The sequence below is a fragment of the Falco punctatus genome, assembly GCF_963210335.1.
Source record: "Falco punctatus genome assembly, chromosome: 4".
Taxonomy (NCBI): Eukaryota; Metazoa; Chordata; class Aves; order Falconiformes; family Falconidae; genus Falco; species Falco punctatus.
The window spans coordinates 31227503-31253057 of record NC_137583.1 but is presented as its reverse complement, the minus strand read 5'-3'; the positions used below and the strand labels follow the sequence as shown (position 1 = coordinate 31253057).

General features: G+C 54.0%; 3 protein-coding genes across 7 annotated transcripts in view; 1 reads left to right on the top strand and 2 right to left on the bottom strand.

Annotated features, from left to right (window-relative positions):
• LOC308061838 (lysosomal alpha-glucosidase-like) overlaps positions 1-2131 on the bottom strand; it is a 16533-nt gene extending 14402 nt beyond the window's left edge. Inside the window, exon 1 of one of the 2 annotated variants that reach the window (XM_080382381.1) lies at positions 14-2131. The gene's annotated coding sequence lies outside the window, so the exon portion shown is untranslated. The remainder of the gene's footprint in view (positions 1-13) is intronic. The other variant, XM_080382378.1, reaches the window with a different exon arrangement.
• Positions 1-13404, top strand: part of MAFK (MAF bZIP transcription factor K) — a 14933-nt gene extending 1529 nt beyond the window's left edge. The window contains exons 1-3 of one of the 4 annotated variants that reach the window (XM_080382482.1): positions 4125-4345; positions 7235-7314; positions 8511-13404. In XM_080382482.1, coding sequence (XP_080238608.1) covers positions 7279-7314; positions 8511-8945 — 471 coding nt within the window. In that variant the 5' untranslated portion in view covers positions 4125-4345; positions 7235-7278 and the 3' untranslated portion in view covers positions 8946-13404. Of the gene's footprint in view, positions 1-4124; positions 4346-6162; positions 6461-7234; positions 7315-8510 lie in introns of those variants that run through there. The other 3 variants (XM_080382481.1, XR_013927378.1, XM_080382480.1) reach the window with 3 other exon arrangements.
• Positions 10586-25555, bottom strand: TMEM184A (transmembrane protein 184A). Its single transcript, XM_080382439.1, has 9 exons — positions 25411-25555; positions 22198-22422; positions 21336-21501; positions 20309-20399; positions 20142-20217; positions 19430-19521; positions 18861-19030; positions 18564-18761; positions 10586-18117 (listed from the first exon to the last, which is right to left on the bottom strand). The coding sequence occupies exons 2-9, from the start codon at positions 22420-22422 to the stop codon at positions 17867-17869; spliced, it is 1269 nt and encodes a 422-aa protein (XP_080238565.1). The 5' UTR covers positions 25411-25555; the 3' UTR covers positions 10586-17866.

The window sequence follows — 25555 nt, the reverse complement described above, 5'->3', positions numbered from 1 at the left end:
CAAATGAATTTACCGAATTTACCTTGTGACTTTCGGTTTTTCCCCTCGCTGCTGAACGGGGCACGCGTGCCTCGCTGTTCCCCCCCGTGCCTTCCGTGCGGACGCGGTGCTGCTTGCGGAGAAGCCTTCCTCGTGCAGTCACTTCCTAGAGGTGATGGACGCCACGCTTGCCCAATGGCAGCGGGAACACTGCTCCTGCCCGCCGGAGGTGCCGGCCGGTGGCCCGATGGTGGCGGGGTGATTGCCACACCATCGGGGCACTCGGTGACTTCGGCCGGCCGGACACCGTGCCCGCTCCTGCAGGCCCTGAGCTTGTCAGGGCTTGGTACCTGCATCGCGGGAAATGTGCCTGGTTGTATTACACCAGGCTCATGCTCTGCTTCACCAAGTGTTTCTGAACCAGAGGCAGAAATTTTGTTAGTTTTTATTTATTTATTTTTTTGCTCGCCTGTCAAGCATAGCGTGCTTTGTCATGTTTTATGTCATTTCTGCACCGTCGCCTGTCTGGGCAATCTGTTGCGGCAAGGAGTTCAGTACCGCTGTGTGCCTCCTGGAAGGGAAAAATACAGATCAGCCTGGTATGCTCTTTATTTCCATCGACATTGGAAGATGATTAACGGTGTGGAATGCGCTGCAGACCTTGGTATTAAAAATCTCTGTGTGAGATGTTTGGGAAGCAAAGAAAGGACAGCTGGGAGCGCTGGCCCCCACGGCGGTCGGGGTTTGTGGGATAAGCTTGCTCGCTGATCATTTTTGTAAACATCCAGCTGTGAAGTACTTTGAGCAGTGCTAGCACTTTCAATTATCAGGAAGTTTCAGGCTCAGCACCCTGTAGAGATGAACAGGCGGTTTCCACTTCTGTCTGAGTTATTGTTTCAGGCTATCTTCAAACTCGGGCAGAGAGTCTTCCAAGCACGAACGAAGCACAAGCGATGCAATGCTGTGTGACCATCAACACAAGAAGTGAGCGGGAAGAGCCAGTAACGAGAGCGATTACCCTGCCACTAAGCTCCTGAGCGGAGGGCCAGCTTGCGTAGCAAATCCTGCTGCTCTGCAATATTGCAGGGCCCTGAATAGCGATGCTGTGATGTTCTGTTATTAGCAGTTGGTGAAGACGTCCAACTTGATGGCTGGCACGTGGGGTCAGGAGCCGCAAGGAATCCCAATCCCAGCTCTGCCCCAGAATCCGGCTGTGCGTCCAAGCAATTTATTTGTTGCTCGGTGGCTCAGCTTGGCTGTCTCGTGGAGATGCGTCTCCAGGCTAGGGATGCTGAGGTGTAATTCTGGTGATGCTCTGTCACCACGTTTTATCAGCGCATGATGGAGGAAGTGCTGTCTCTTTGTTGGTAGCGGGGCCGGCTGCCACGTATCTTTCCCCTTCAGCCACCTCCTCTGTGAAGCTTCTGAGGTGACACACAAGCGTACCCTCCTGGTACTCCGTATCCTCTGCTCCCTAACCACAGGCTCCCTGCAGCATCTGACTAGGTTGTTTACCAAACCACTGAAGACTGTCTGATCCCTGTCCAGGCTTCCCCAGAGAGCGCCTCAGAGAGCCGTGTCCTGGCAGCTCTCAGATGTGCTCTGAAGGTTCCTGAATCTCTCCTCTTTGCTGCTGGATGCTGGTTCCGATCCATAAGGGAAATGGAAAGCTGGCCAGCTGGGCGAGGGCTGTGTGGAGCTCCTCTAGAACAGTAAACAGTGACTCACCCCCTCCTTGTGTCTTCTCTCTCTTCATGTCAAGTATATTGCCTCGCATATGCTTCTACTCTCTGATTCACACCATCAGCCCGTCCCTCCCCGCTCTCATTACAAATGAGTGACAAGCGTCAGTCTGCCTTACAGGATGTGTGAAGATTGTCAGCGCAGGAGAATGGCTTTTTGAAGGATGGGGAGAGGGATGGTGCTCTGCCTACCATGCTGCGATGTGCTGGAAACCCGTGTCGTGCCTCTGAGTGGCAGAGGCACAGCGACAAAGGTTTAAGCGTCTGTAAGTTCCCTTCACCTGTCAGCTCAGATGTTATCCTGGGTAGGCATATCTGTTTGGCTAGCGCTCTGGAGCTGGGAATAACTTAAGGATAAATGAGAAATGTAACTAAAACAGCTGCCTGGGAATTAAATCGCTGCATTTGGGAATGAGTAGAGTTGTTCTCTGCGTAACTGCTGGTGCTGAATTGAGGCGCGATGGCAGAGATCCCTATTGTTGCTTGAACCTTACGCTGTTTTTCTGCCCACTGGAAGTCGTCGCTGGCCTGGCTGAAGGTGAGGGTTGCATGTTTTCAGTTTGCTGTACGTGTCTGAGGATGGAAGCTAAACACCAGCGGGGCTGTCTGCCAGGCACTCGTGTTCTGGCTGGGGTTGTCTTTCAGTGTAGAAAGAGTTATAAAATTTGAGTTCATCTGCAGTTGTTGGGTGTCGGCAGTGACTTTATAGTAATTCCTTAATGCGTAACGCGCTTTGAAAGCCCTGTAGCGTGGAAAGTCTGAAATCTAATTCTGGCATGTTTTCTCTCCTAATTGCAAGCCTTGTGTGGAAAGCTCTGTCCTACCTCTGCATGAGTTGGGCTTTCTGCTGTCTTCCCCTTTCCAAGCAAAGGAGTTGGGGATCTCTAGATGGTCTGAGCTGAGACCGTCAGTCTTGGGATGTCAGCTGGAGATGTCCAGGTTTTTGGGAGGATGCTGCAAGAGGCATGGAAGTCGTCTGAGCAAGGCAAGAGGGCGTTGGCAAGGCTGTCAATGGGTAACTTTATTGCAGAATTACAAGGGCTCTTTATGTAACCCACAGTCAAAACACTTGCTTTAAATACAAGCGCAGAGCTGCACTGGAAAAGCCTTTGCCCCTTACAGTTGGTGTATTACTACTCTCCGCTTTATTTACGTAGCGTTCAAAGTGTGTTGTACTGCTTACAGAATAGAGATGTAATGCAGTCCTTGTTCCAAGAAGCTGAGTTCCTAATTTTAGTTGTGATGCAGCAAACCCAATTAAGAAAAGAAGGGCAGGAATAGGGTAAAGACTAAAAGGGTTCTAATAATCAAATCGCAGACAGGGTCCCAGAAGACCCCTGGGCAGCATGTTTAGGGAATGCTGCTGGATGTGATGTGTTTGCAGGATGGTTTAGCGTTTTCTTGTGGGATTTTGCCTTCTAACTGTGGGAGATGCCGTGCTGATTTTAGTTGCTTTTTGTTGGTAGCCGAATAGTCCCAAATGGTCCTGATGGGAAGGATTTTGTAGGTGAGGAGATGGAGCCTGAGGCCCTGGAGGACTGCTGGTGAGGGTTGCAGGTGTTGTTGTATCGGTTTCGAGCAAAGCCTGAACCACACCTGTGGGTTCACCTAGTGCAGAGATAAGGCTTGCCCTGGCACTCGTGTCTAGCGCGTGGCTTGAGCCCGTTTGAGCGTTTCTACTTGTGCTGCCAAATCCTGCCCATGGGGTCGGGGCAGATCCTGGTCTCCCACCCTTGTGTGGAGAGGGCCTGGCATCACAATTCCTGACAGAGCCCTGAATCTCCTTGCTCATCCGTGCCAGCAGCGGCTCTGGCACGTGGCTCCTAGTGCAATCCGAGGGATGCCAGCCCATCGTCTCGGGGGGGTGCCGGCCCATCATCCAGGGTGTTCGGGTGTGCGGGGGGAGGCAGGTGTGCAGCACGAGGCCCCGTGCTGGGCAGGGGAGCGGCTGCGCCGTCTGGCGAGGGATGCAGAGGGTAAGGCGATGTTTCTTCGGCAACATGGAGCGACAGGTGATCAGAAGGGGTTTCCTCACGTGGGGCCGCAGCATCGCTCAGGCACTGCCCCCCTGCCAGAGGCACCCTCACCCCTCGCCTCGTGTTGGCCACGATATTTTACGTTTCTTTCCAACTCAGTGCGGCCAAGTGGCCCGCTTCAGTTTTTCCATCGGCTGGCGTAGAAAGCACTTTGAAGCCGGGCTGAGTGAGGATCAAAAGGCTTTTTGTGTCAGGGGTGGGTGTGCCGGGCCTGCCGTCGGCCTCCCCCGTCTTTTTGACTTTCCTTTTCCGGTTCTCTCGCTGGCGCGGCTCGGCGCAGCGTGCCCCTCGCCTTGTAGGGCCGGGGGCGGCGGGAGGGGGGATGCCGAGGGAAGGAAGAGTTTCTGATGCTGTGGGAATGCGAGCGCTCAAACTCTGTAAACAGCTGGTGACTCACTGCATAACTATGGCACCAACTGCCTGCGCGCCCGCGGCGCGGTGCCGCGGCAGGGAGGGGGCTGCCGGCCCTTTCCTTTACGCACTGGCAGCGCCTCTGCTCTCCTGAACTCCGGGACCGCTTGGCCGAGACCCGGAGCTTTTTCCTTCCTCCTCCGTGCTAGCGCCTACGTCTGCGCCTCCGGCCTGGAGGTAGGGGTGGGTGGCGGAGGGGAAGCGATGGATGGCCCAAGGGCAGCGCTGGGGTCTGGAGAGGCACTCGTTGGAGGGAGAGCCTGCCTGGGGTCAGCCCTTGTGCAACACGCGCGGCACGGCGGTGGCTGCGCTCAAGGGAGAGCCTGCCTGCGGTCAGCCCTCGTGCAACACGTCTGCCTGGGGTCAGCCCTTGTGCAACACGTGTGGCACAGCGGTGGCTGTGCTCGAGGGAGAGCCTGCCTGCGGTCAGCCCTCGTGCAACACGTGTGGCACGGCAGTGGCTGCGCTCAAGGGAGAGCCTGCCTGCGGTCAGCCCTCGTGCAACACGTGTGGCACGGCGGTGGCTGCGCTCAAGGGAGAGCCTGCCTGGGGTCAGCCCTCGTGCAACACGTCTGCCTGGGGTCAGCCCTCGTGCAACACGTCTGCCTGGGGTCAGCCCTCGTGCAACACGTCTGCCTGGGGTCAGCCCTCGTGCAACACGTCTGCCTGGGGTCAGCCCTCGTGCAACACGTCTGCCTGGGGTCAGCCCTCGTGCAACACGTCTGCCTGGGGTCAGCCCTCGTGCAACACGTCTGCCTGGGGTCAGCCCTCGTGCAACACGTCTGCCTGGGGTCAGCCCTCGTGCAACACGTCTGCCTGGGGTCAGCCCTCGTGCAACACGTCTGCCTGGGGTCAGCCCTCGTGCAACACGTCTGCCTGGGGTCAGCCCTTGTGCAACACGCGTGGCACAGCGGTGGCTGTGCTCGAGGGAGAGCCTGCCTGCGGTCAGCCCTCGTGCAACACGTCTGCCTGGGGTCAGCCCTTGTGCAACGCGCGTGGCACAGCGGTGGCTGTGCTCGAGGGAGAGCCTGCCTGCGGTCAGCCCTCGTGCAACACATGTGGCACGGCAGCACCTGCACTCAAGGGAGAGCCTGCCTGCGGTCAGCCCTCGTGCAACACGCATGGCACGGCAACAGCCACGGGTCGGGCACATCCAGTTGCTCGGAGGTGGCTGTCAGGGGCTGGGACCCGCTGCCCTGCCCCGTGCCCAGCTGGCTCCTGCTGCCCCGCTGTAGTGGGGGCTGCTGGAGGTGTTCCCAGGGTGGGGTGTGGTGCTGGAGGAGAGGAGGGAAGGACTCAGTGATGCTCTGGAAAACGCAGCGCACACCAGTTGCTGTAAGTGGTCCATTCATCACAGAGCATCTTGGCTTGTGTGCTGTGCGGCTGTCCTTGTTCCTCCTCCAGACATGGAGAGCTGTGCTGTCTCAGGCTTAAAAATAGAGGAGGCGCCTATATACACTCCCTAATATCTAGGATAGTATCTTGCAGCTTTGCACTTAGGGGATTATTTTTTTTCTGCCCCCCTCCACTCTTCGTCTTGATGATTTTTTTTTTTTTTTTTTTTTTTACGTAAGTCGTGTGATGATGAGGTGTCTCGACTGATAAAATTCAAGTGACAGCAGCATGGGCTGAGCCAGCACCTTTACCCACATGGCTCCCAGGGGTCCCCGCACCCACCTTTGTGCCCCCCACCCCCCTGCCCCGCATCCCGCCACCCCCTGTTTGCAGATATGAATGAGTTTGTTTACTCTCCGACGACCTCGTGATGTCTTTGCACAGACATGACCTGAAGTCATTATTGCTTTTGGGCTTCTCTGTTTCCATGGCGACTGTCTCCGGGTTGGCTACTTTCCCAAGGTCACCATGGCAACTATCAGAAGGGAATCATGCTTGGGATGCTTTGGCTGGATTTTTCATGAATGATTAGGATGTGTGACACGATGCAGACGTGGAAATGGGGAGGGTATGGGCTGGGCTGGGGAAGGGGGTGGGGGGAGAGGGAGAGGACTCCCGCCAGACAGGCTGCGCGCTCTGCGGTGCCACCGGGCGTGCAGCCCTCGAAGCTGCCCGCTGCCGCGCGTCAGGGGGGGGACCAGCGCCTCGCGCCCTCCCCGCTGGGGGAGCGATAGGCAGAGGCTGTGATGGTGGCACGGCTGCGGTCGCCTTTCTTGTGGTAGGTACCCGACGGACCGCCCGTGCTGCCGTCACTGCGGGGTGAAGGTTTTGGGTGGAGGTGCGGGCAGGTGGATTTTCTGCAAGGTGCTGATCGAGGGGGTGTAGTCGCTGGCTAAGGTAAGAGTGAAGGGCAGTGCCTCGGCAGGGGATGGTCTCTCTGTCGGTGGACATGCCTCCACGTCACTAGAAATACCAGGCGGGTTGGCTCTCGCAGCCGGGGGGCCGAGAGGATGGGGAAGCAACAGTCTGGGTGCGCTGGGAGAGGCAAACTCCTTGCCTCGCTTTGTTATCAGGGGGCTTTTGTTTCTGCCGTTTGGGTTTTCCAGTAGCGTCTCCTTTGGGTGGGGACAGCGCTGAAAGCAGGTTACAAACCAGGCAGCTTCCTTCTGGGCTGCTGATTCAGTTGCGAGCCAGGTTAATAATAATCAAAATAAGAATGAAGGGAGTTGTTGTCTTGTGGCTTTTCAGTGCCTTTTATGAGCAGAGGTAAGTCTTAATTCCATCCCTAATAGGCCATTCGGAGCGTCTGGGATTCCTTTGGAGGGAGGTGAGCGGGCGCTGGTGGCACGTCGTGGGGTGCCGCGTGGTGGCTGTGCAACTGCTGCTGGTGTCCTTTCCCCCCTCCCTGCCCTGCCTTCCCTGCTGGGGCTTAGTGTAGTTCATAGCAAAATAGGTCTTCAGCCTGGAAAAGCAAGGCGCTTGTCAAGACTGATTCTCTTTCTTCCGTCTGAATGGGGTGGACTGATCTGTGAATCCATCCCGCCGCTTTGAACAGCGGCGTGGTTGTTTGCTTTAACAGTGGTTGAGTTGGGGGGTTCGGACTGTGTTGGGTATCTTCCTACCTTCATCTCTGAGATTACTGTAACCTGAAAATCTTGTTTTGTTTTTCAGTTGCAATTTCTGAGCAGTTTTGTCCGGAAGACTGTGCTCAGGTTATGACGACTAATCCCAAACCGAACAAGGCATTAAAGGTAGGGAAGGAGGCCGAGCGGGCAGTGCTGGGTGGCAGGGGAGGCTGTGGCAGAGCCACGCTCCGTGCGACATTGGTCATACGTGACTGTTCTTTCTCACTCTGAGAGACTCTTAACATGCGGGTGCCGATGCAACGTCGCACTGCCTACAGGAAAGGTTAGGATAGTAGAATACTGGCAGTACCCAGAAAGAAGTCTAAAGTCTCTGGGATGGCTTGGAGGCTGGCGTATCCCAGTTGCTATCCAAGAGACTTTTGGCTATAGTAGGTATCGGCAGCATCCTGAAACCAGTGCTCCCAGGCCTGTCGGTGAAGTACTTCTGCTCTCAGGGACTGGGGGGCACTGGCGAAAGGATGCGTTCAGCTGGTGTCCCTCACATCCATGAAATGGTAAATGTCTGGGACCTGCCAGCTTGGTGATGGTCTACGCATGGGCTGTTGTGTGTGCGTTGTCACGGTTTCTTTCCAGTCTCTTAGCTCCTTGTTCCAGATGTCCTGCAGTCTCTGAAGAGACATAAAGGATGATGCCTTAAAGGTTCTGGACTCGATGATCTTAAAGGTCTTTTACAACCTAAATGGTTCTATAGTTCTGGTAATAATTGTGGCAGCAAATCTGCTTGAGAAAAAAGGCACAAAGCCTTGGTGTCTCTCACGTAACTTCAGAGTCTGGCCTGTGCACCAGCGAAACCAAATCAAGCTGTGGTCCTTGAAGCCAAGCAGGGTCAGTTTTGTTGGCTACTTGGATGAGCAGCCTTCAACGAAAAGCCACAAAATACTGAATTAAACAAGTGGCTGTTCAGCTTTTGAGATGCTGCACTGGTGTCCTGGTGTAGTGCTGGGAAAAGGTGTTGTCTTTAGCGTTCAGTATGAATTCCGGGTCCTGACAAAGGAAAACACAAAGGGCTTCAGTCTGCTTTACATTTATCTCCTGAAAAATCATACTGTTCAGTTCACATGTGTAAGGTTCACTGCTTTCTCTGACTTAAGAGGCTTACCCAAACCTGGACGACAGCAGTGCTCAGATCTCTGCCATGTTTTACCCAGATGTTTTAGCGGAGTGTGTGGTCTCTACAGTGCTTTGGGGTTGTTTCCCAGGTAGGGGTGTCGCATTGCCGAGGGGTGGCCTGTCTTTTTTCACTGTCCAGAACATCCGTTCATGTAGGGTTGCTGCTACCCCTGTGCTGTTGGTATTTGCAGGTAAAGGAGGAGTCAGGAGAGAATGCCCCAGTGCTGAGTGATGATGAACTCGTGTCAATGTCCGTACGGGAGCTGAACCAGCACCTGAGGGGTCTCACCAAAGAGGAGGTCATCCGTCTGAAGCAGCGGAGGCGCACGCTGAAGAACCGGGGCTACGCTGCCAGCTGCCGCATCAAGCGCGTGACTCAGAAAGAGGAGCTGGAGAGGCAGCGGGTTGAGCTGCAGCAAGAGGTGGAGAAGCTGGCCAGAGAAAACAGCAGCATGAAGCTAGAGCTGGATGCCTTGCGCTCCAAGTACGAAGCACTCCAGACCTTTGCTCGTACTGTGGCGCGAGGGCCTATTACCCCCACCAAAGTTGCCACCACCAGTGTCATCACCATTGTGAAATCAGCCGAAATCTCATCCAGTTCTGTGCCGTTTTCAGCAGCGTCCTAGTGCCCTCGGTGGGGGGAACTAGCAGCCTTTCAGAGGGGAGGGGAAGAGGCTCTTATGCATTGTTCCGGAGTCCTTGGTCATGTCAAGAATTGGCATTTTAACAATTCTCTTCCAAAAGTGCAAAAAATAGGAAAAAAAAGAAAAGAAAAAAACCCCGACCCCAAACCTACAAAGGGAACTTCACTGGCTGCTTCTGTCTGGACTCGGTGGCTCCATCAACCTCTCGTGTCCAGGATTTGAGCTCTATCTGCAGTACAAATTGCAAGATCTGCTTCCTCCTTTCCCCTGCCTCCCCAAACCCCTCTCAGCCGTGGGCAGCTTTCCACCTGGGAGAAGATAACCTGAGGAGCCTCCGGAGTCTTTGTGAATGATGCTCAAGAGCCAGGAAACAGATGGACCGTAGAAATCATCACGTGAGATGAATGTATGGAAAAAAAGAGTTTCCTTTAGAGGCATCCTACTCCCTGTAAGAAAGGTCTCCCCTACCTTCCCCACTTCCATCTGATATTACGAGGGCAGGGATATAGGCTTTTTGGATTAGATTTCATCCTGCTATGAGTGGATGGGAGCGGGAGGACAATGGAGACTAATGCTTGGGTCTGACCACACCCATTAGGAATAGCCTTTTGTTTTCAATCCATGCTGTTAAAATATGGAAAAATATATATTTTACATATTTTAATATGCCCCATTACCTGTGTGGCCTGTAAAAACTACATTGCAGCCTCCTTTACTCCAAGCCCAAGTTTCCCAATAGCTCCTTCCCTAAGGTGTGCCTGTGAATTGGGTATATTTATGCAGTTTTATTTCTTCCAAATGATCCGCAGTCTTGAAGTAGCAGCTGCTTTTTTTTTTTTTTTTTTTTTTTTCTGGATTCCCTGAAGCTTAAGGGAAGGAGGCACAGTAAATGCTGTGAAGAGCTGTGTGACGGGGAGGAGAAGGGGAGACTAGGAGGAAAAATGCTGCAAGTATTACCAGGTGGAGGCAGAACTGGCTGTGAGAAGGTGGGACAGTTCTGCTGGCATCAGCACTACGGGAAGGGGTTTGTGCAGAGTATTTCAGAAAGATGTTTTTAAAGCACTGAAGTGTAACTAGAGGGCAATAGCGTTCAGACAGGAGGAGAGAAGTTGCAGAGCTTCCTCTTTGCTAAAAGTGTTGGTAGGTTAGCAATGAGCATCCTAGCTGGAGAGCTGGGCTCACCAGTCTTCGATGACCAGAGGGGCTGTGGGGAGGTTGGATGGGAGCTAGAAGAGTCTTTTCCTCTCCGTAGCGTGTCAGGTGCTGGAGTTGGGATCCAAAGAGTACAGTGAACAACCCTCAGTGTTCAGACAACCTGTGTGAATGTAACCCTGAAACTTGATGCTTTCTCTGGCGAATGGGTGAATTATCCCGAGAGGTGCACGGAGGGCAGGATGGAAAATCGGGGGGTGCGTGTAGGGGATGGAAGAATTGGGGTCAAGAAGTTGTTCGTGTGGCTCTGAGCAATGGTTTGGGAGAGGGATTTCTGGCTTGACAATGGGCAGGAGGTGGGAAGCCGAAGGGAGAGATTCTGCTGTTGCGCAGCAGCGCTGAAAAGACGAATGTTTCCAGGTCACTGTAAAAAAAAAAAAAAACAAACTAGCTATGTTGGTGTTTGTGTGTTTTGTTGTTGTTTTTGTTTTTTTTTTTTCTTTTTGAAGTAGGAAAGAAAAGGGACTGTGAGTTTTGCAGGGCAGATCAGAGACTTGTGGAATGGACGATGCCTGTTGTCACACAGGTGAGAAGAGAATGAGATTGCTGAAGTTTAAGATGAGGAGAAGAGCTTAGAGGATTTGGGCTCCAGAACAGAAAAGAAGGATCACGGAGAATTCACGAGTGTTTTGGGCTGAAAGAGAATAATCAAGTGCCGCTGTTGTTGCAAAGGGGACAGTGAACTGGCATCTGACACCCAGTATAATTTGTTGTTTGAGGCATGGTCTTGCCTTGAATGGCAGTAAGTTTGTTGAAATTTAGTGAAGCCCTACTTGTCTTTGGAAGAAGTTGTTAGCTTGCGTTTTCTTTTTTTTTTCACCTTGTCATCGGAGTCTCTGGATTTCCCAGGAGGGTCCGTTGTGAAATAGGTTAATGAAAAGAGAAACCTCAGACTTGGTTCTCGTTCAGTCCTCAACAACGACATCCTTGACCTTACTGAGCCAGAAAGGGTGTAAGTGAAACGCTTCCTGAAGGCTCGTTACCCCTGCCAGATCCACGTGTTATGGAGGGGAACAGGGAGTTTCCTTCAAGTGATTTTCCAACACATAGAGTTTGGATGACACTTAGCGTTACCTCATTTCTCCTCCACTCCCTCCCTATCTCCGAACAGGCAGATCAATGTCCTGTGTATCAGTACCAGTTATTGACTCCCACAGCAGAAGCTGAGGAAGAGAAAGATGTTACTGTCATTTCCTGGTCCTCTCATGTTCTCCAGCTCACAGACATTGGAAACTTTCCCAGACCTTACAGGTGCCTCTGAAAACAGGCAAAATGGAGACTCCTGGCACTGTTGGGGCTTTAAATGAAAACTTTAATGAAAAAGGCCAGTTGACTTGAAAATGCCCAAATGCTTCCAGTCTTTAAAACAGCTCCAGAGCTCCATAACATTCCTGGCTAGATAGGAACACCCTCTGGCTGCCCTTGACCCCCCGCCGGGGAAATCAGACCAGTCGCACCGAGGGGAACGGAGGTCGAACTTTGTTCCGTGGGGTCTTCTTGCTGTTGGAATGAGTTGAGAAACATATCTTTACGTGGCACTTCCCTTGCAGCCAAGTATTTCTTTTTTTCCAGTTCTTGGAAGGGTGCCAAAGGCTTGTCCAAGTGATTGCTAGTTTAGTGCTGGTAGGCACTTAAATCTCTGGTCACTCGATAATGAACAAGAGGCCTGGGTGTTGTTAAAGCTGTTGATACCATAGCCATGGTAGGTAATCCATATTGGATATCCATAAGGACCACGTGGAAATATTTAAAGAGAGAGAAATATATATATAAATATATAATTATATACATTTTATCGTACAGATTTTTCGTAAAAAAAAATAATTTTTTTTCCAAGTTTGATACTGTAAATCTTTATTAAAAGAAATTGCCAGTCCAGGGCTCCCTGGGTGGTGACCTGGAGGGGAATGAAATGTCCTGGCTAAACTTCCACAGAGGGATCAGAATTGCAAGGTAACGTGGAGGGAGGAATGACCTGAAAGCTGTTGACCGCGTTGGAGACCCAGCTTCTCCACCCTGGAGCGCCCTCCAGCTTGGGGTTGTCACATTGCATTCCTCTGGGGTTCGGTTTGTTTCTGTTGGTTTTTTTTGTTTTGTTTTGTTTTTCTTTTTTTTTTTTTTTCTTCTTTTTTTTTTCTCTCCGTCCTGCACTTGCAAGCCTGACACCCAGGGTGAGCACCGCGTGGGGGGCTGGGGGTCCCCCGAGCGGCTCGGGCAGCGCTCCCCTGCAGCCATACCTCTCGCTTGTCTCTTTGCTGCAGTAGTTTGGATGCCGGGGCTCCCTTCTCTGCCCCTCTTAATTTGTGTGTGTCCCCCCTCCCCTGCCCCGCTGAGGAGCGGGGGCTCTGGATTTGGGTGCTGGGGTCCTCTCCTCTGGGCCTGGCCTTTCTTTGGTTGCTCCCCATCTGCAGTGTGACAGAACCGAGGGCTGGGCGGGAGGCAGGAGAAGACGAAAGCGTTGGGCAGGGACCGGGAGGGACATCTGTGTTGGTGTAGACGTGTTTGCTGTGCTCTCTATGGGGAGTGGGGAACCTTTCCCTCCAGGGCAGCTCCAGATCCCTTTGAAGCAAGTCAGCGTCTCTGCTCTTGCCCAACTCTACCGTCTGGAGGAGACTGCAAAGCGCACGCTTAGAGACCTGGGTGACACGGCTGGGGAGGGATGGGACGGGCGAGCTGATGCGGAGGTGAGCTGTGGCAGGGCCAGGCGCCATGGCGGTCAGGCCACTGGACGGCTCGGACCCCGGGGAGGAGGAGAAGTTGGCATTTTTTTTTTCTCTCTCAAATCATTTAAACTTCATTGTCATGATTGTTTTTATTTAAAAAAAAAAAAGAAACAAAACAAAAACAAAAAAAACTTTTGTAATGTGGATTTGTTTTCCTTCGTCTGTATTTCAGTCTGCTGGGGTGTTTCCGTAGATGGTGGATACTTGCTTTCATTTTTTTTAATGATAGGAGTCTTCTGTTTTAAGTTGTTTTTTATCACCAGCTCATTCTATCCTCTGTGGTTACTCAGTAATTTCATTTCAATATTTATTTTTGTGCTGCTTTTTTATTATAAAATAAATTATTGATATACCAAGCAATGTGGATTCCTGTTTGTAAGGCGAATAGCCCTGTGTATGTGTCCATTACTTTCTCTTGACAGCCACAACGTAATTTATTGCTGTAAATTTAGCTGCAGTGACTGGTTTTTTTGTACCTTTCCAATAAAGCATTTTCTGGTTTCAGACTTGCCCTGGTCTATGGTCAGCGTTTTGGAGCTTGAATTGATTTTTCGGTGGAGTGTGTTCCTTGGGGGGGGGGCTTTTTGCCCGCCTGTCCCTGGTGCAGCGTGCAGCCAGCCATGGCACTGGGGCCAGGCGATGTGTTTTTTGGGAGGCAGGCTGGGCTAGGGTGAGTGTGACTGCTGTTGGGCTTTTGCAAGCATCTGACCCAGCCCGGCACAGCCAGCTCACCCATCTCCCAGCCTTGCTGTGGAGCTTCCTTGGCGTGTTTGGAACATGCTTAAGGGGTAGCTCTTGTCCAAGCTGCTTGTCTGGTAGATCCCACGCTCGAACCACCTCTGTCTGTTCTAACACAGGCTGTGCCTTTGTGTATAGTCGGTGGGTATTTATGGAAGCGCAAGGCTGTTGCAGTCATGATGGTGAGAGGTGGCTGTGCAAGGCTACTCATGGCTTGGAGACCCTGTGCTGTGGGACAGGTCACAGTGCTGGAGAAGATGCTCCCTTCTCCTCCTTTGGGTTATGCAATGTCCCTTCACTGGTTTCCTATGCGACTGCTTGTGAATCAACTGCTTTGACTCCTTGCATCCATATTTCATCTTTCTGTTTTCACCTGTTTGGGCTTTAAAGAGCCTGGTACCTTGTGCCTGTGAGCTCCTAGGGGCTGTGATACCTTTAATCCCCTATTGGAAGTGGTGGATTTTTTTCAGGGGACAGCAGGAGGAGGAAAACACTTGGCATGTGCTGGGTTGAGGCAAGAGGTTGGAGACAGATGGGTGCGTTGGCCGAGGTCAGAATTAGGGGTAGAGCAAACTGGAGAGAAGCAGGGCTGAGAAGGCTTTGTGTGTCAGCAGGTAATGGATGGTCATTACGCACAGAGGTGGGGTCAGGCAGGCTTGGCTGAGCCGGGATGTGGGTGAAGCCTGGGGGGCAATTGCAGTCACTGTGCTGAGCAAGAAAATCATCAGCTGCTTCAGCTCCTGCCTGGAGGTTCGACGACCAGGAGAGAGGGAGGTGGGCCAGCCCAGCCATGTCTATTAGAAGTATGGAGGAGGGTTAGTTCAGGAGGAAAAAAAGTGTCGGGAATGGGCCGGGTGGAGGTGCAGCAGTGAGAGGCAACAACCTTCACCATGGTTATGGGAGGAGAAGGTCCTGGAACTGGGGGGAGAAACATCTTTGCCAACAGGCCTCCAAAAGCACGGATCCTGCTCTCTGATGCAGGTCTGGCAGCCTGCTGCCTCTCAGCAGCTGGACCCAGGGGCTGGCTGGTGGGCGCTAGCACCCAAAAAAAAGCCTTTCTGCCTCCGACTGGGTGCTGTGAGGCAAGCAGCCGTGTGTGAGAGCACTGGCTCCGCTGCGGCACCAGCGGCCACCTTCCTTCCCCTCCGCTGGTGGGAAGCGCGGTCGGCGCCAGCTCTGGTGAATGCGATGGCAGAGCATGCCCCGCCAGGATGCATGCCCGACACCAGCCCAAAAAGCACCGGGAGGACCGATACAGCCCCGTCTCGTCCTTGGGGAAAGCCTGAGGACGAGCGACAACTGGAAAACAAATCTGCCGACCACCAGAGCCTGCTGCTGGCAGCGAGAGAAGCCTGTTCCTCCCAAGCTGCCTGCTGGCGTGGCTCCAGGCACAGCCGGGCTCCTGTGTAGGTCACCCGTGTGCTCATCGCCAGCGTTCCCTGCGTCCTTACTGAAGAGGTGGAGGAGATGTGTTAGCAGAGGAGCACAGGACCGTGTCTGCGGGGGAATTCGTCCAGCCTACGACACCGTTGGTGTTTCTGTCCCCTGTGGAAGTGTTTTGACAGTGTGACGGCCTGAGGGCCGTGACAGCGCCCAGCCTGAGCTGTAAGCTCTTGCCTCTCTCCTTTCTCCAAGAAAAAGGACGACTGGGAGGCCAAGCTCGCGTCTGCTGGAGAGAGGAGTGTTGCCTGCTGTTGCACGGTGCAGCAGCCAGCTGGTGTCCAGCCCAGCACGGCTCCTTCAGGCTGGTATCATGCTGTTGACTTGGATGAGTCACAGCTGATTCCCCCCACCCCCCACCCCCCTTGTTTTGCTTGCAAGAAGAACCTGTTTTACATATAATACAGTGATCAGGGCTTGACATAAATAGGCAAATGTTACTGTCTGCAGTGGGAATTGCACCTGCTGGCAAGAGCAATGAATGCAGCCCATTATGCACCAGAGTCGATCATTTGTGCAGTGAAGTACAACTATGTTTCTTGCTGTGTTCTTGTGCAAGTCTTTATCTCAGCGGCTGCGAGCTCGCCAGCAGATGTGCCATCATCACCTTTGCAGTCTGTCCTCACCCCGGGAGCCGGAGCAGCCTCTGTTCCTGCAGCTGTGGCCAGCCCTTTCCCCAAGGGTTGGAGAAGACCAAGATGTTCAGCTCAGAGATGTCCCCGCTTCGGTGCTGGCTGCGTTACAAGGCCAAGCAGCCTCGTCCCTGAGCACTGAGGCTGTGCTTTGTGGGCAGGACAGTCTTGCTCCCAGGATGCGCAAGACCCTGGATGGATGCCTGGATGCATGGAGCATATGGCTCTTGTTTATGGATCTCATTGCAGGAGAAGTGGCAGCGGTCTCGCCGGCTGAACAGGTATAAGCAGTGGTGCTTTGGAGCAGAGGGACTTGCAAGACTGGCTTAGCTATAGGCTGCTCGTGTGGAGTCCGGGCTTCCAGCACAGTAAGACTTCTCCAATAATAATAAATAGAGGTTGTCTTGGTGGTGCTGGAGTCTGGGTTCGGTTCGGCTACAGCAGATCCAGCAGCTCTGAACTGCTGCATCCACAGCCCAGGCAAGGGTTGGAAGAGGTGCAGCACAAGGAGAGGAAGCGGGGGACACACACACTCTTTGTGAAGGGAAAAAGATGAGCACAAATCCTGTGGAATGCCAAAATGTGCAGGATGCTGCGTGTGCAGGTATTTCTGCTGGGCCAGCATTGAGGGGCAGAGAGGACGTTGAGCTTAAGAGCATCAGCATTAGAGCAGGAACAGGCAGATCGTGGACTCTGCTTGCTGAGCTAAGTGAAAACACTTGCTCGCTCCCTGGTAGAAACTGCTGTTTATTAGAAAAAAACCCTCATAAATAAAATAATTTCACATTGTGATTTACATTTTGCAGCTTAAGAGCAGAGGAAAAAACCCAAGACGCTAGGAGTTGTGTGTAAAACAGCTCTAAGCCTTATCCATTGGTTGGTTTGCCAAATGACTGCAAATCTGAGGTTGCAGACTTGCCCTCGTCCTTCCACTACCCAGCTTCCACCCTCAAACAACAGCCCAGCCAGTGCCAAAGTAAGTTCCCAGGGATCTTCTGATTAACAAGGGAATAGAAATTGGACTAAAATTTGGGGAGGAGGAAGAGAGGAAGTTAACAGAAGGATGTGCACTGTCCATCGCTGATATGGGGAGAATCCTCCCATGCCCTGTCTTCCTGCACCAGCAGTCCTGCTCTGAGCAACAGCATCCCCCAGCGTCCCTATCCCCACCACCATCACCCAGCTGGGCGCAGCTCCCGCCTGTCTTCCCACAGGTTGGGCAAAGCCCAGGGACAGGGACGGTAAATAGTGAAGGGTTAGGAGGAACACACAGTTCCCAGTAAGCGCATTCCTACCACCACCAGTCACAGTCTGGTTCCCTAATAAAGACTCTGATAAGGAAGCTGGAATCCCTTTTAACTTCTGATCCATTCTGAGATAAGCTGGTTTAGACATAAACAAGCACTTCTGTCACAGGCAGCTCTCAGAAATGCAGCTGCAAGACCCCGCATTAGTCCGGAGCGAGGTCCCACCGCAGATCCCCGGGGGAGTTACGCAGGCAGCTGCATCTCCATCTGGAAGGAGAAGAGGATGACTTCTCTTCCTCCCTTGGTAAAGGTCTTCTGCGCAACTCAGTAGGCTTTTCTGGGAGAAGGAGAGGGGGAAAAGATGTAAAAATAAAGAATGACGTCTTTCAACCGTTACCGGGTTTTGAGGTGAAGTGAAGTCACCTTCCTGGGCCGGTTTTCTCCACGGGGCCCTTGGAGATCAATTTTTACTCAAATCAGGAGAAACTAGAGCAGAACTGTGCTGAGAAAAGCATTCCTCTCAGGCCTCAGCACTGCTTGGAGGTAAGAGGAGGGTGAGGGTGGCTGGTCTGTCCTGCAGCCTGCCCCCCCCCCCCCCCGCCTGGCATCCCCCAGCGTGGGCATGGGGCTGGCACAGAGACACAAGCATTGGGCAGCAATGCAGGGCTGCTTAGTTGCAGAAGCAAAGACAGCCCCATCCTTAACACCAGTAGAGATGGGACAGCAGAAGCTGGCACTGTTTGTTTTAACCTTTCCCTGGGTTATTGCATCTTCCCTTCAAGGAACTGGCTTATTGGGTAGAGTTCCTGGCTTCTTCATACTCTGATTAGACCAGGTTATCTCAGCCTTGAGACACCTCCCATTTGCATGGGTTTAAACCTCTCCAGTGTCACTGTCCTCTCCAGTGTCTCCTACAGCTCCTCATCGGACGGGATCAGCACTCTCTTCTCAATGTTTTTGCTCTTTCTGCTGCTCGGTCCATGTGTCTTGGAGGCTACATGCCCATTCTCCCCTGGTGCTTTGTGCTCTGCCTCCTGCATTGACTGCTGGATGTACTGCTGGTATGTGGGCGAGAAGTTGTGGATCGCATCCTGCACGATGTCCTGGGGGCTTATGGTCTCCTTCAGCCCGCTTGAGATGCTCTGCATCGGGGCAAGGTTTGCTGAAAAAGAAGGAGTGGGAGGGTGATGGGACATCAGACAGACATGAACCCAAGCACTCTGAGACTGGAGTGACACTTTTCCTTAGAAATTCAAGATCAGGGGCTCATTGTGGGACACGTCAGCTTGCGGTGACGAGTTCCTAGGAGAAGGAAGGCAACCCCAGCTCTGTTTCAAAGAGGATGGATTGTCTCCAGCAGCATGTGCTGTAATACCAAAATGCCCTAATTCTGCCCATCCACACAGAAGTCCCTCTTCCTATCCACTCGCTATGGCTTGTGGGTATCATGAGGGAAAAGGCAGAAGGAACTCACAGAGCACTGGAGAAGGAAATTCCTCTGGTGGTTTTTAGCATCCCATTGGTAATGCTATAAGGGGGAGGGTGTGTGTGTGAGTCTCCTCTTTCCTCAGTCACCGATGAAGGAAGGAAGAGGAGAGGAAAAGTTACCTGCTGAGTTTTCTTTCTTCTCTCTGTACACCTGGCAAGTGAATGCGTAGCGCAGGGCAATGGATGCAAAGAGCATCTCAATGCAGATGATGAAGTTCTGGTAGCCAGCAGCCACTGTCCCAGCTCCCACTTCCTTCCCATCAATGATCTGAACTTCAGGGATCACCCCACATTTCTCCAGGATTGCCAGCAGTGTCCCTGTGCAGAGGAAGGGAGAGGGATCAGCTCTGGTCCTGCATCCCTGGGTCAGGTGGGGCTATGAGAGGAGGAGCACTGGGCATCTGTGGTGGGACCCACCTTGCCAGAAGGAGAGGAAGATGACTGCCTTGATGGTGATGAACTTGAGTACTGGTTTAAATGGGCGCAGCAGGTCCATGGTGGCGAAGTAGAAGAGGAAGAGGGCATAAAGTGCCAGGCTGACGGAGAAGTTGTAGATTATGGTGATGTAGAGGTAGCCGCTTCGGACACTGTGGGAAGAGAGAGAGCTGCTGCCCTGGGCTGTGGGAAGCGAAGCAAGTGCAACAGGAAGCAAAGAAGGATGACATGGGGAGGGGAGAAGTGCATAGCTTTGTCGTGGGGGAGAGCACAGCTCAGGAGGGGAAGGAGAGGCAGGGAGAAATGGGGGAGCAGGGGGCCACTCTCAGCTTTTCTCTGTTGGTGTGACCTTATGGCTCACAGGAGTTTCATCTCTTTCTTATTGGGGGCCAGTGAGTCTCCATTCCCTGGTGCTTTGGGCTCTCTGTGCCCTCACTACCTGTGGTGCAGCTCCCTGGGGCGGGGGGCTGGCAGGACACCCTGTCCCTTGTGATGGAGCAGGGACCTGTCCTGTCCCCTTCACCCTCCCCAACGTGACCCAGCATCCTCACTTGAAGTCCCCGTCGTGGTACTTCCCAAACGCCTGCAGGACGATGGTGATGACTGCCATGAGGGGTTTCACGACGCAGAACTGCAGCGTGGCCTGCACAGGGGAGAGACACGGGGTACCCTGGGCAGCAGGGGTACCCACCGACCCCCGCAGCGCGTGCCAGCCCCAGCCCTGCCGCATGAGCCCTCTCTGCTCCTGGGACAGAGACAGAGGACAGAGCAGTTCTCCGTGATGGGAGTGGAGAATGCTGCAGGATGAGATAGGAACCAGCTCAGGGTCTGCAGGCGGGAGGGTAGCAGGGCTCCCGCAAGGCAGCTCCTGAAAAGCAGCGTAGCCGCTTGAAGGGGGGGGACTGGGTGGCCTGGGGACAGAGCAGTGCCAGATTCAGCCCACAGTGCAGCCCTGGAGAGCTGAGAGCCGTCCAGGCTAACCTGGGGCTGGACAGAGATGGCAATCTCAGCTCTGCAGTGGGAGGAGACCCTGACTCAGCAGTGAGTCAGAGGCAAGGACAGCGAGCCTGGCGCCCTGCTGCTGGCCAGGTGCCGGCGAGCTGGGTGAGCTGCCTCCCTCGGAGGAAAAAACAAACCCAAAAAGAGCATCTTGGGAGAGCGACGAAGCAGAGCCTTCTCGGCAGGGCAGCAGGGAAGGGACCTGCCACCCAGAGAGCCCGTATTGGAGGGGAGCGGAGCTGGTGCACCCTGGCGGGTACCCACCTGCTTGCAGAAGCGCAGGAACCCGATGGAGTAGGACATACCCTGAAGGCAGCAGGTCCCATAAAAGCAGCTGGACCTGGAAGCAGAAGCCGAGGAGATGTTGTGAGGGCTGCTGGATGGGGAAAGCGGGTGGAGGGCTGAGGAACTCTTGGGATGCTGGGACTTACGCAATGGGCTTCCCTCGGATCTCTGTCATGATGGTGCTCTCCCCTCCGAGGTACTCAAAGCACAGGCTCAAGAAGCTGTAAATCACAAAAGCTGGCAAGGCAAGGGCAGACACAATCAGCAGGGCTGATAGAGATCCAGGAGAGGGTTGTTACATTTCACACTCCTTCCTGCTCACATGTTCTCTCATCCACCCCAGCACCACATCAGGATTTGGTACACTGGTGGGTTGGGAGCCCCGTGAAGGGAGCAGCAGGTCAAATCCACCTGACTTCCAAGCGGAGTCAGAAGCACCGCACCATGTGCACAGGGTTTGTTGCAGACGCAGCAGCTCCTCCATACGCACAGAGTCCATACATGCATGTGGCAGCACTTGGATGTCCCAGCAGCACTTGTGGAGCTGGCCCCCACACCCCCAAAAAAGCCCAGGCAAGAGTGCAATGGCCAGCAGCATCTGTGTGGAAGGACCTCAGAATTGCTAAGGGGCAGCACAAGCGGCTGGTGGCCAGCAAGGAGCAGATCCTCCACAGTTTTCTTGGACATTCCCATCACTTATTTTTCCTATACTCCAGACTTGAAGTAATACACATGCTCACACCCCTCTGTTCCCCAGGGGGAGAGCAACAAGGTGGAAGAGCAGCCTCAACTCTGATGAGCTTCCCCTGCACCTCAAAACACCTCAGCTCTCCCATTTCTTAGGTATGTCTACCTTCTGCTTTAGAGAAGCTGCATTTCCACCCCAAAGGCAGCCAGAAAACCTTTTTCCTCAGGAGCATGATGCTGGGGTCCCTCTAAAGCTGCAGGCAGGCATCAGAAAGGCACCAGCTCGTGTCTGCCCATGGGTTTATCCCCTCCCTGCTGCTGATGGAGAAAGAAGGGGAAAACCTCTGCACAGAGGAAGGGAGAGTGAGAAGTGAAAGAGATGGAGATTTGCCACTCTGCGCAATCCAGGATGCTCCAGAGACAGGTCAGTGAGATGAGAGCCCTGCTTTGCCATCAGCCTCCCTGCCAAGGAGAGGCTGCACTCACCTTCATAGCAGTCGCGCACCGAGTCGAAGTAGACGTAGTACTGGTGGCTTCCGAGGAGGAGGAGGCTGAGCCAGGAGTCAAAGGCATAGACGGGCACGATGAAGAGGATGCGGATGATGTAGCGCTGCTCCTTGGGGACAGTGTAATTCCTCAGGTGTGTGTAGATCTGCAAAGTGCCCAGTGTGCAGAGCTGTAGCTATCACTGGTCAGGAGGGGAATGGGAGGTACCCCCAGCCCACAGGGCGGCGGGAGGCTCGTCCCATCTCAGCCCTCCTCCCGGGGGTGAGAGCACTTCCAGCTTTCCACCAGAGGCCCATGGTCGTGAACAGACACGTGAAACAGGCTCCATCCCAGTCCCTAGTTCCACAAAAATGTGGAAATTAGGTCCCTTCCCCAGGGCTGTGTGAGGAGCATGCCCTCCTCCATGCCAGCTCTCGTGCAGCCCTGTCCCAGTGCTCGGAGGTACCAGCTCGCCCCAGAGCTGCCTTCAGCAGCAGGGATCCGCTCAGCACCCAAACCCATGCCCATTGGCAGTATGTTTCAAAGCAGCTGGTGGTGTGCACCCCAAAGACACAGACCCTGGGGGTGCCAGACGAGAAACCCCACTGCGTGTTGCCTCTGGGCACTGCCGATGCCCTGCAGCCTCTCCCAGCTCTGGCAGCCACCTGGGGAGCGAGTGGGCAAAGTCCACCATCCCGAACTGCCAGCACCAGGCTCCTGACATGAAGATATCGCCTCTGGGCAGCAACAGGAGGAAATATTTATCCAGAGCTGAGTGATTTGCGGTGAACCTGGGGCCAATCAATCATTTTGTCTTTGCGTGAACCCCAGCACTGAGCCCTGCCTGCGCTCCAGCCCGTACCTGGTGGAAGGTGATGATGAGTGCTGACCACACAAAGATGCCGGAGATGACCTGTGCCGCCGTTGTGGTCAGAAAAAGCTGCTGGTCATGCTGGGAATCGTTGTGCGCAGCCGTGAGCAGGGCAAGGGCTGGGGATGAGGGTGCTGAGGCCTGCCCATCCACTGTGCTGGACCCCTGGGTGCCGGGCGACTCATGAGAGGGCAAGGCATGTGTGACATTACTCATCTGCAGGCAGGGAGAGACAAGGGGAGTGGTGCAGGAAGGCAGGACCAAGGTAAGCTGGTAAAGGGGAAGGTCCCAGCAGATTTCACAGCCCACACAGTGTAGACAAACCTCCTGTGAGGTTTATCTCCTCCCCAGGGTTTTCCCAGGGTGTCCCTCACCCAAACCGGCCTATTCACTATGGTTGGGTTTGCTTCTGCCAGTAGGAAAATGCAAACATCCTTCAAGAGCAGACCCTCTTTTCTCCGAGGAGCTGTATGCAGCCCCTGTGTCCCCCAAAACACTTCTCCTTCCCAGCCTTGCTCCTTGATTTCTCAGGGATCACTATCCTGTTTGCCAGGGAAAGACCTGCCTACATTTGTGCCCCTGTGAGTCCACACTTGTGGCTCAGGACCCTTTTCCATCAGGACCCACAGACTTAAGGGTTAAACACATCCTTCACCCATGATAATGAGTCCCTTATCAACGAGCCATCAGGACAATGAAGGGTCCTCCTTGGGAGCCCAGAAAACACTGGGATCCCTGTGGTTCCTCCCAGATTTGGCTCGTTTTGTCATGCATCGCCTGCTGGGGCAAAGCCCAAGGCTGCTCAGGAAGCCAGATGTTTGGCATTTTGGCCAGCCTCATCCATTTTGGGATCGGAGCGGTCTTGGTAAGCCAGCAATACCAACCCCAAGACCTGAAGGGCAGCCAGCAGTCCCTCCTGCACCCAAATTAACCACAAGGGAGCCAGCCTGCCATGTCGAAGGCAGAGCTGCTTCCCTTTGAGGATGCTGAAGTGCTCCAGCATCTCCCTGGCAGGTCTGTCTTCCCCAAGGCTATTTGCCTCAAGGCACTGAGCATTCCCATCATCGCAGAGGGTGGCCAGGGCATATGAACACCGTGTACCCTGTGGCTCCAGACAGCAAGGACCAACCATATTATGTTCTTATTTATGGGGCAGCTTCATATCTCAAGGCCAACAGATGCATAAACTGCTATGTTTGGCCTCTCTTTCTGCTAATCTATGGAAAACTGCTTTTCCCCCCAAGTATAACAATAGCGGTTTAAAAGAAACCCCAACAACCTGTGAGCAGAGCTCTAACAATATAGATGCTTCTTTGTGCACTGTTAATAAACAAAGATGTTAGCTGCTGGGTAACTATTGCCTGGGGGTAAAACTGTAAGCAATGAACTGGTGAGAGGCAAGAAAATATCTGCCACAGATAAGAGTGGTAGGGAATGACCTCAGTCCAACTAAACACAGAAAACAAACCAAAGCAAGAGCTCGCCCTGCTGCTTCCTCTCCTGCCCTCTTGCCGAACCCCAACCTCACAGGAGAGGAAACTCAGCTGGTGTCAGATCAACAGACCTAAAAATACTTTCCTCCCCCCCTCCGCCTGGCAGGAGCCGCCTGTAAGCGGAGATGCCCAGGGCAGCAGCGTGCTGGCCAGGTCCCAGGAGCTCACCCCAGCATACCTGCGCCTGTGAGTGGGGAAGTGGAGCTGGAGATGGCTGGAGAAATGGGCCGATAGTGTTACAGAGGCAGTGGAGCTGGGTTTTTCCTCCCTGTGACCATCCCACGGCCCTGCCCTAGCCAGCAGGAGGAAGGATCCCAGGGAGAGCCGGGGAGGGATCTGGTCTTTGGATAGACCACACCACCACCAGACCTGCCTTGTAAACATTAACAGGAGGACGGAGATAGCTTGTGGCACAGGGAGGGAGGTGAAAGCCTGGCTGTCCCCCATTCCCCATAACTCCTCAGTCTTTTTAGGGGCTGCCCTGCTGCTGGTTGGGGCCATAAGGCTGCATTTGGCCAGACTTTCCCTCTGCCAGAGCTTCACAATAGGGAAGGACGTGATCCAGCTCGCTTCCCAGGACATGGCAGTGAGCTGTGCTCATCACTAGACCCATTTATTCTGTTTTCAACGCAGTGCTGTGCCACAGATGCTTGGCCCAAGACATCCCAACTCCCATTAGCTTTCCCAGCCATTGCAGTACAAGCACGGTGGCACCAGCAGCTGGTCCTGGCAGGCTCCCCCACATTGTCACACTCTGAACACGGCCGGAGCAAGTCATTAAAAACAAAAGGCTCGGTGCCACTCGGAGACAGGGCTCCCAGCTCCAGAGGTAATTAGATCCCGGCTGTGCAAGGTAGCCGGGCAATTCAATGCAGTTAGAGGGCCATTTGCTTCCAAAACAAAGGCAGCGAGGAGACACAGAGAACAGTATTAGCTGCAAAATTCAGCTCCTCAATAGGACTGCACCAGTGCCACATCCAGTCTGGCAGTTTTCAGACACCTTGCAGGTACCTGCCACGCAGCATCTACCTGTTACGCTCACTGCCTGGGGTATTAGAGCTGCTAAGTGAGCACTAAGCAGATCAACTGAGCAGTGAAACCTATGTTAAAGGCAGGCCACCTGCAAACAGGGCTTTTCACTTTGCCAAGGATTCCCCTCCATCCGCAGGCTGCCAGAGCCTCAACTCCCAGCTCGTATCCCTCCCGGTGTCCCAGAGCACCCAGGACAGATCCCTACCTCGGTGGCAGCCCCCGTGGGGCTGGAGCAGTCAGAAAGGAAAGGTGAGCTCCAGCAGCCCCCACTAGTACCGCTGCAGTGCTGGCTGTGTGCCTAGGTAAGGGGGGAGGGATCGCTGGCCCCCACCCTGGGCAGGGGCGCATCCAGGTTCAGCCCTGCCAGTGCCGGAGACATGCCTTTGCTCCTGATTGCTTTCAGCAGATAAAGCCAGGGCTCGGCGTTATCTACCTGCTCAGCCTCTCCATACCAACCCCAGGCCACCCAGGAGGAAGGACCTACACAGCGCATAGCTATAAATCGAGTCAGGGCAGCGTCAAGCCCTCCTTAAAGCCCGTCTGGAGGAGCAGGTGACACACACACAGGGCTCTTCCAGCAGGCTCTGCCCCTCCAGCAACTCCCCCGGGTGCTCAGGACCCACTCTGCTCTGTGGGGGGGTACCCCCGGCTGCTGTGTGCCCCCCAGGGCCCCACTCACCCTGCGGGGCTCCTCCCGGAGCGGGTCTGGCTGCCGTGCACCTGCCTCCGCATCCCCTGTGCCCTCCTCCACCTGCACCTGTGGGGGACTCCTCCTCCGGGCACCCTCCCAGCCCTGCCCGCCCGCTGGCAGCGGGCCCTGCCAG

Excerpts from the sequence above, each read along its gene's own strand:
- TMEM184A (XM_080382439.1), bottom strand. The coding sequence starts at position 22,422 with ATGAGTAATGTCACACATGCCTTGCCCTCTCATGAGTCGCCCGGCACC. Across the intron at positions 21,502-22,197 it reads TCATCATCACCTTCCACCAG|ATCTACACACACCTGAGGAA; the intron begins GTACGGGCTGGA and ends GGCACTTTGCAG. Across the intron at positions 18,118-18,563 it reads GAAGAAAGAAAACTCAGCAG|CAAACCTTGCCCCGATGCAG; the intron begins GTAACTTTTCCT and ends CTTCTTTTTCAG.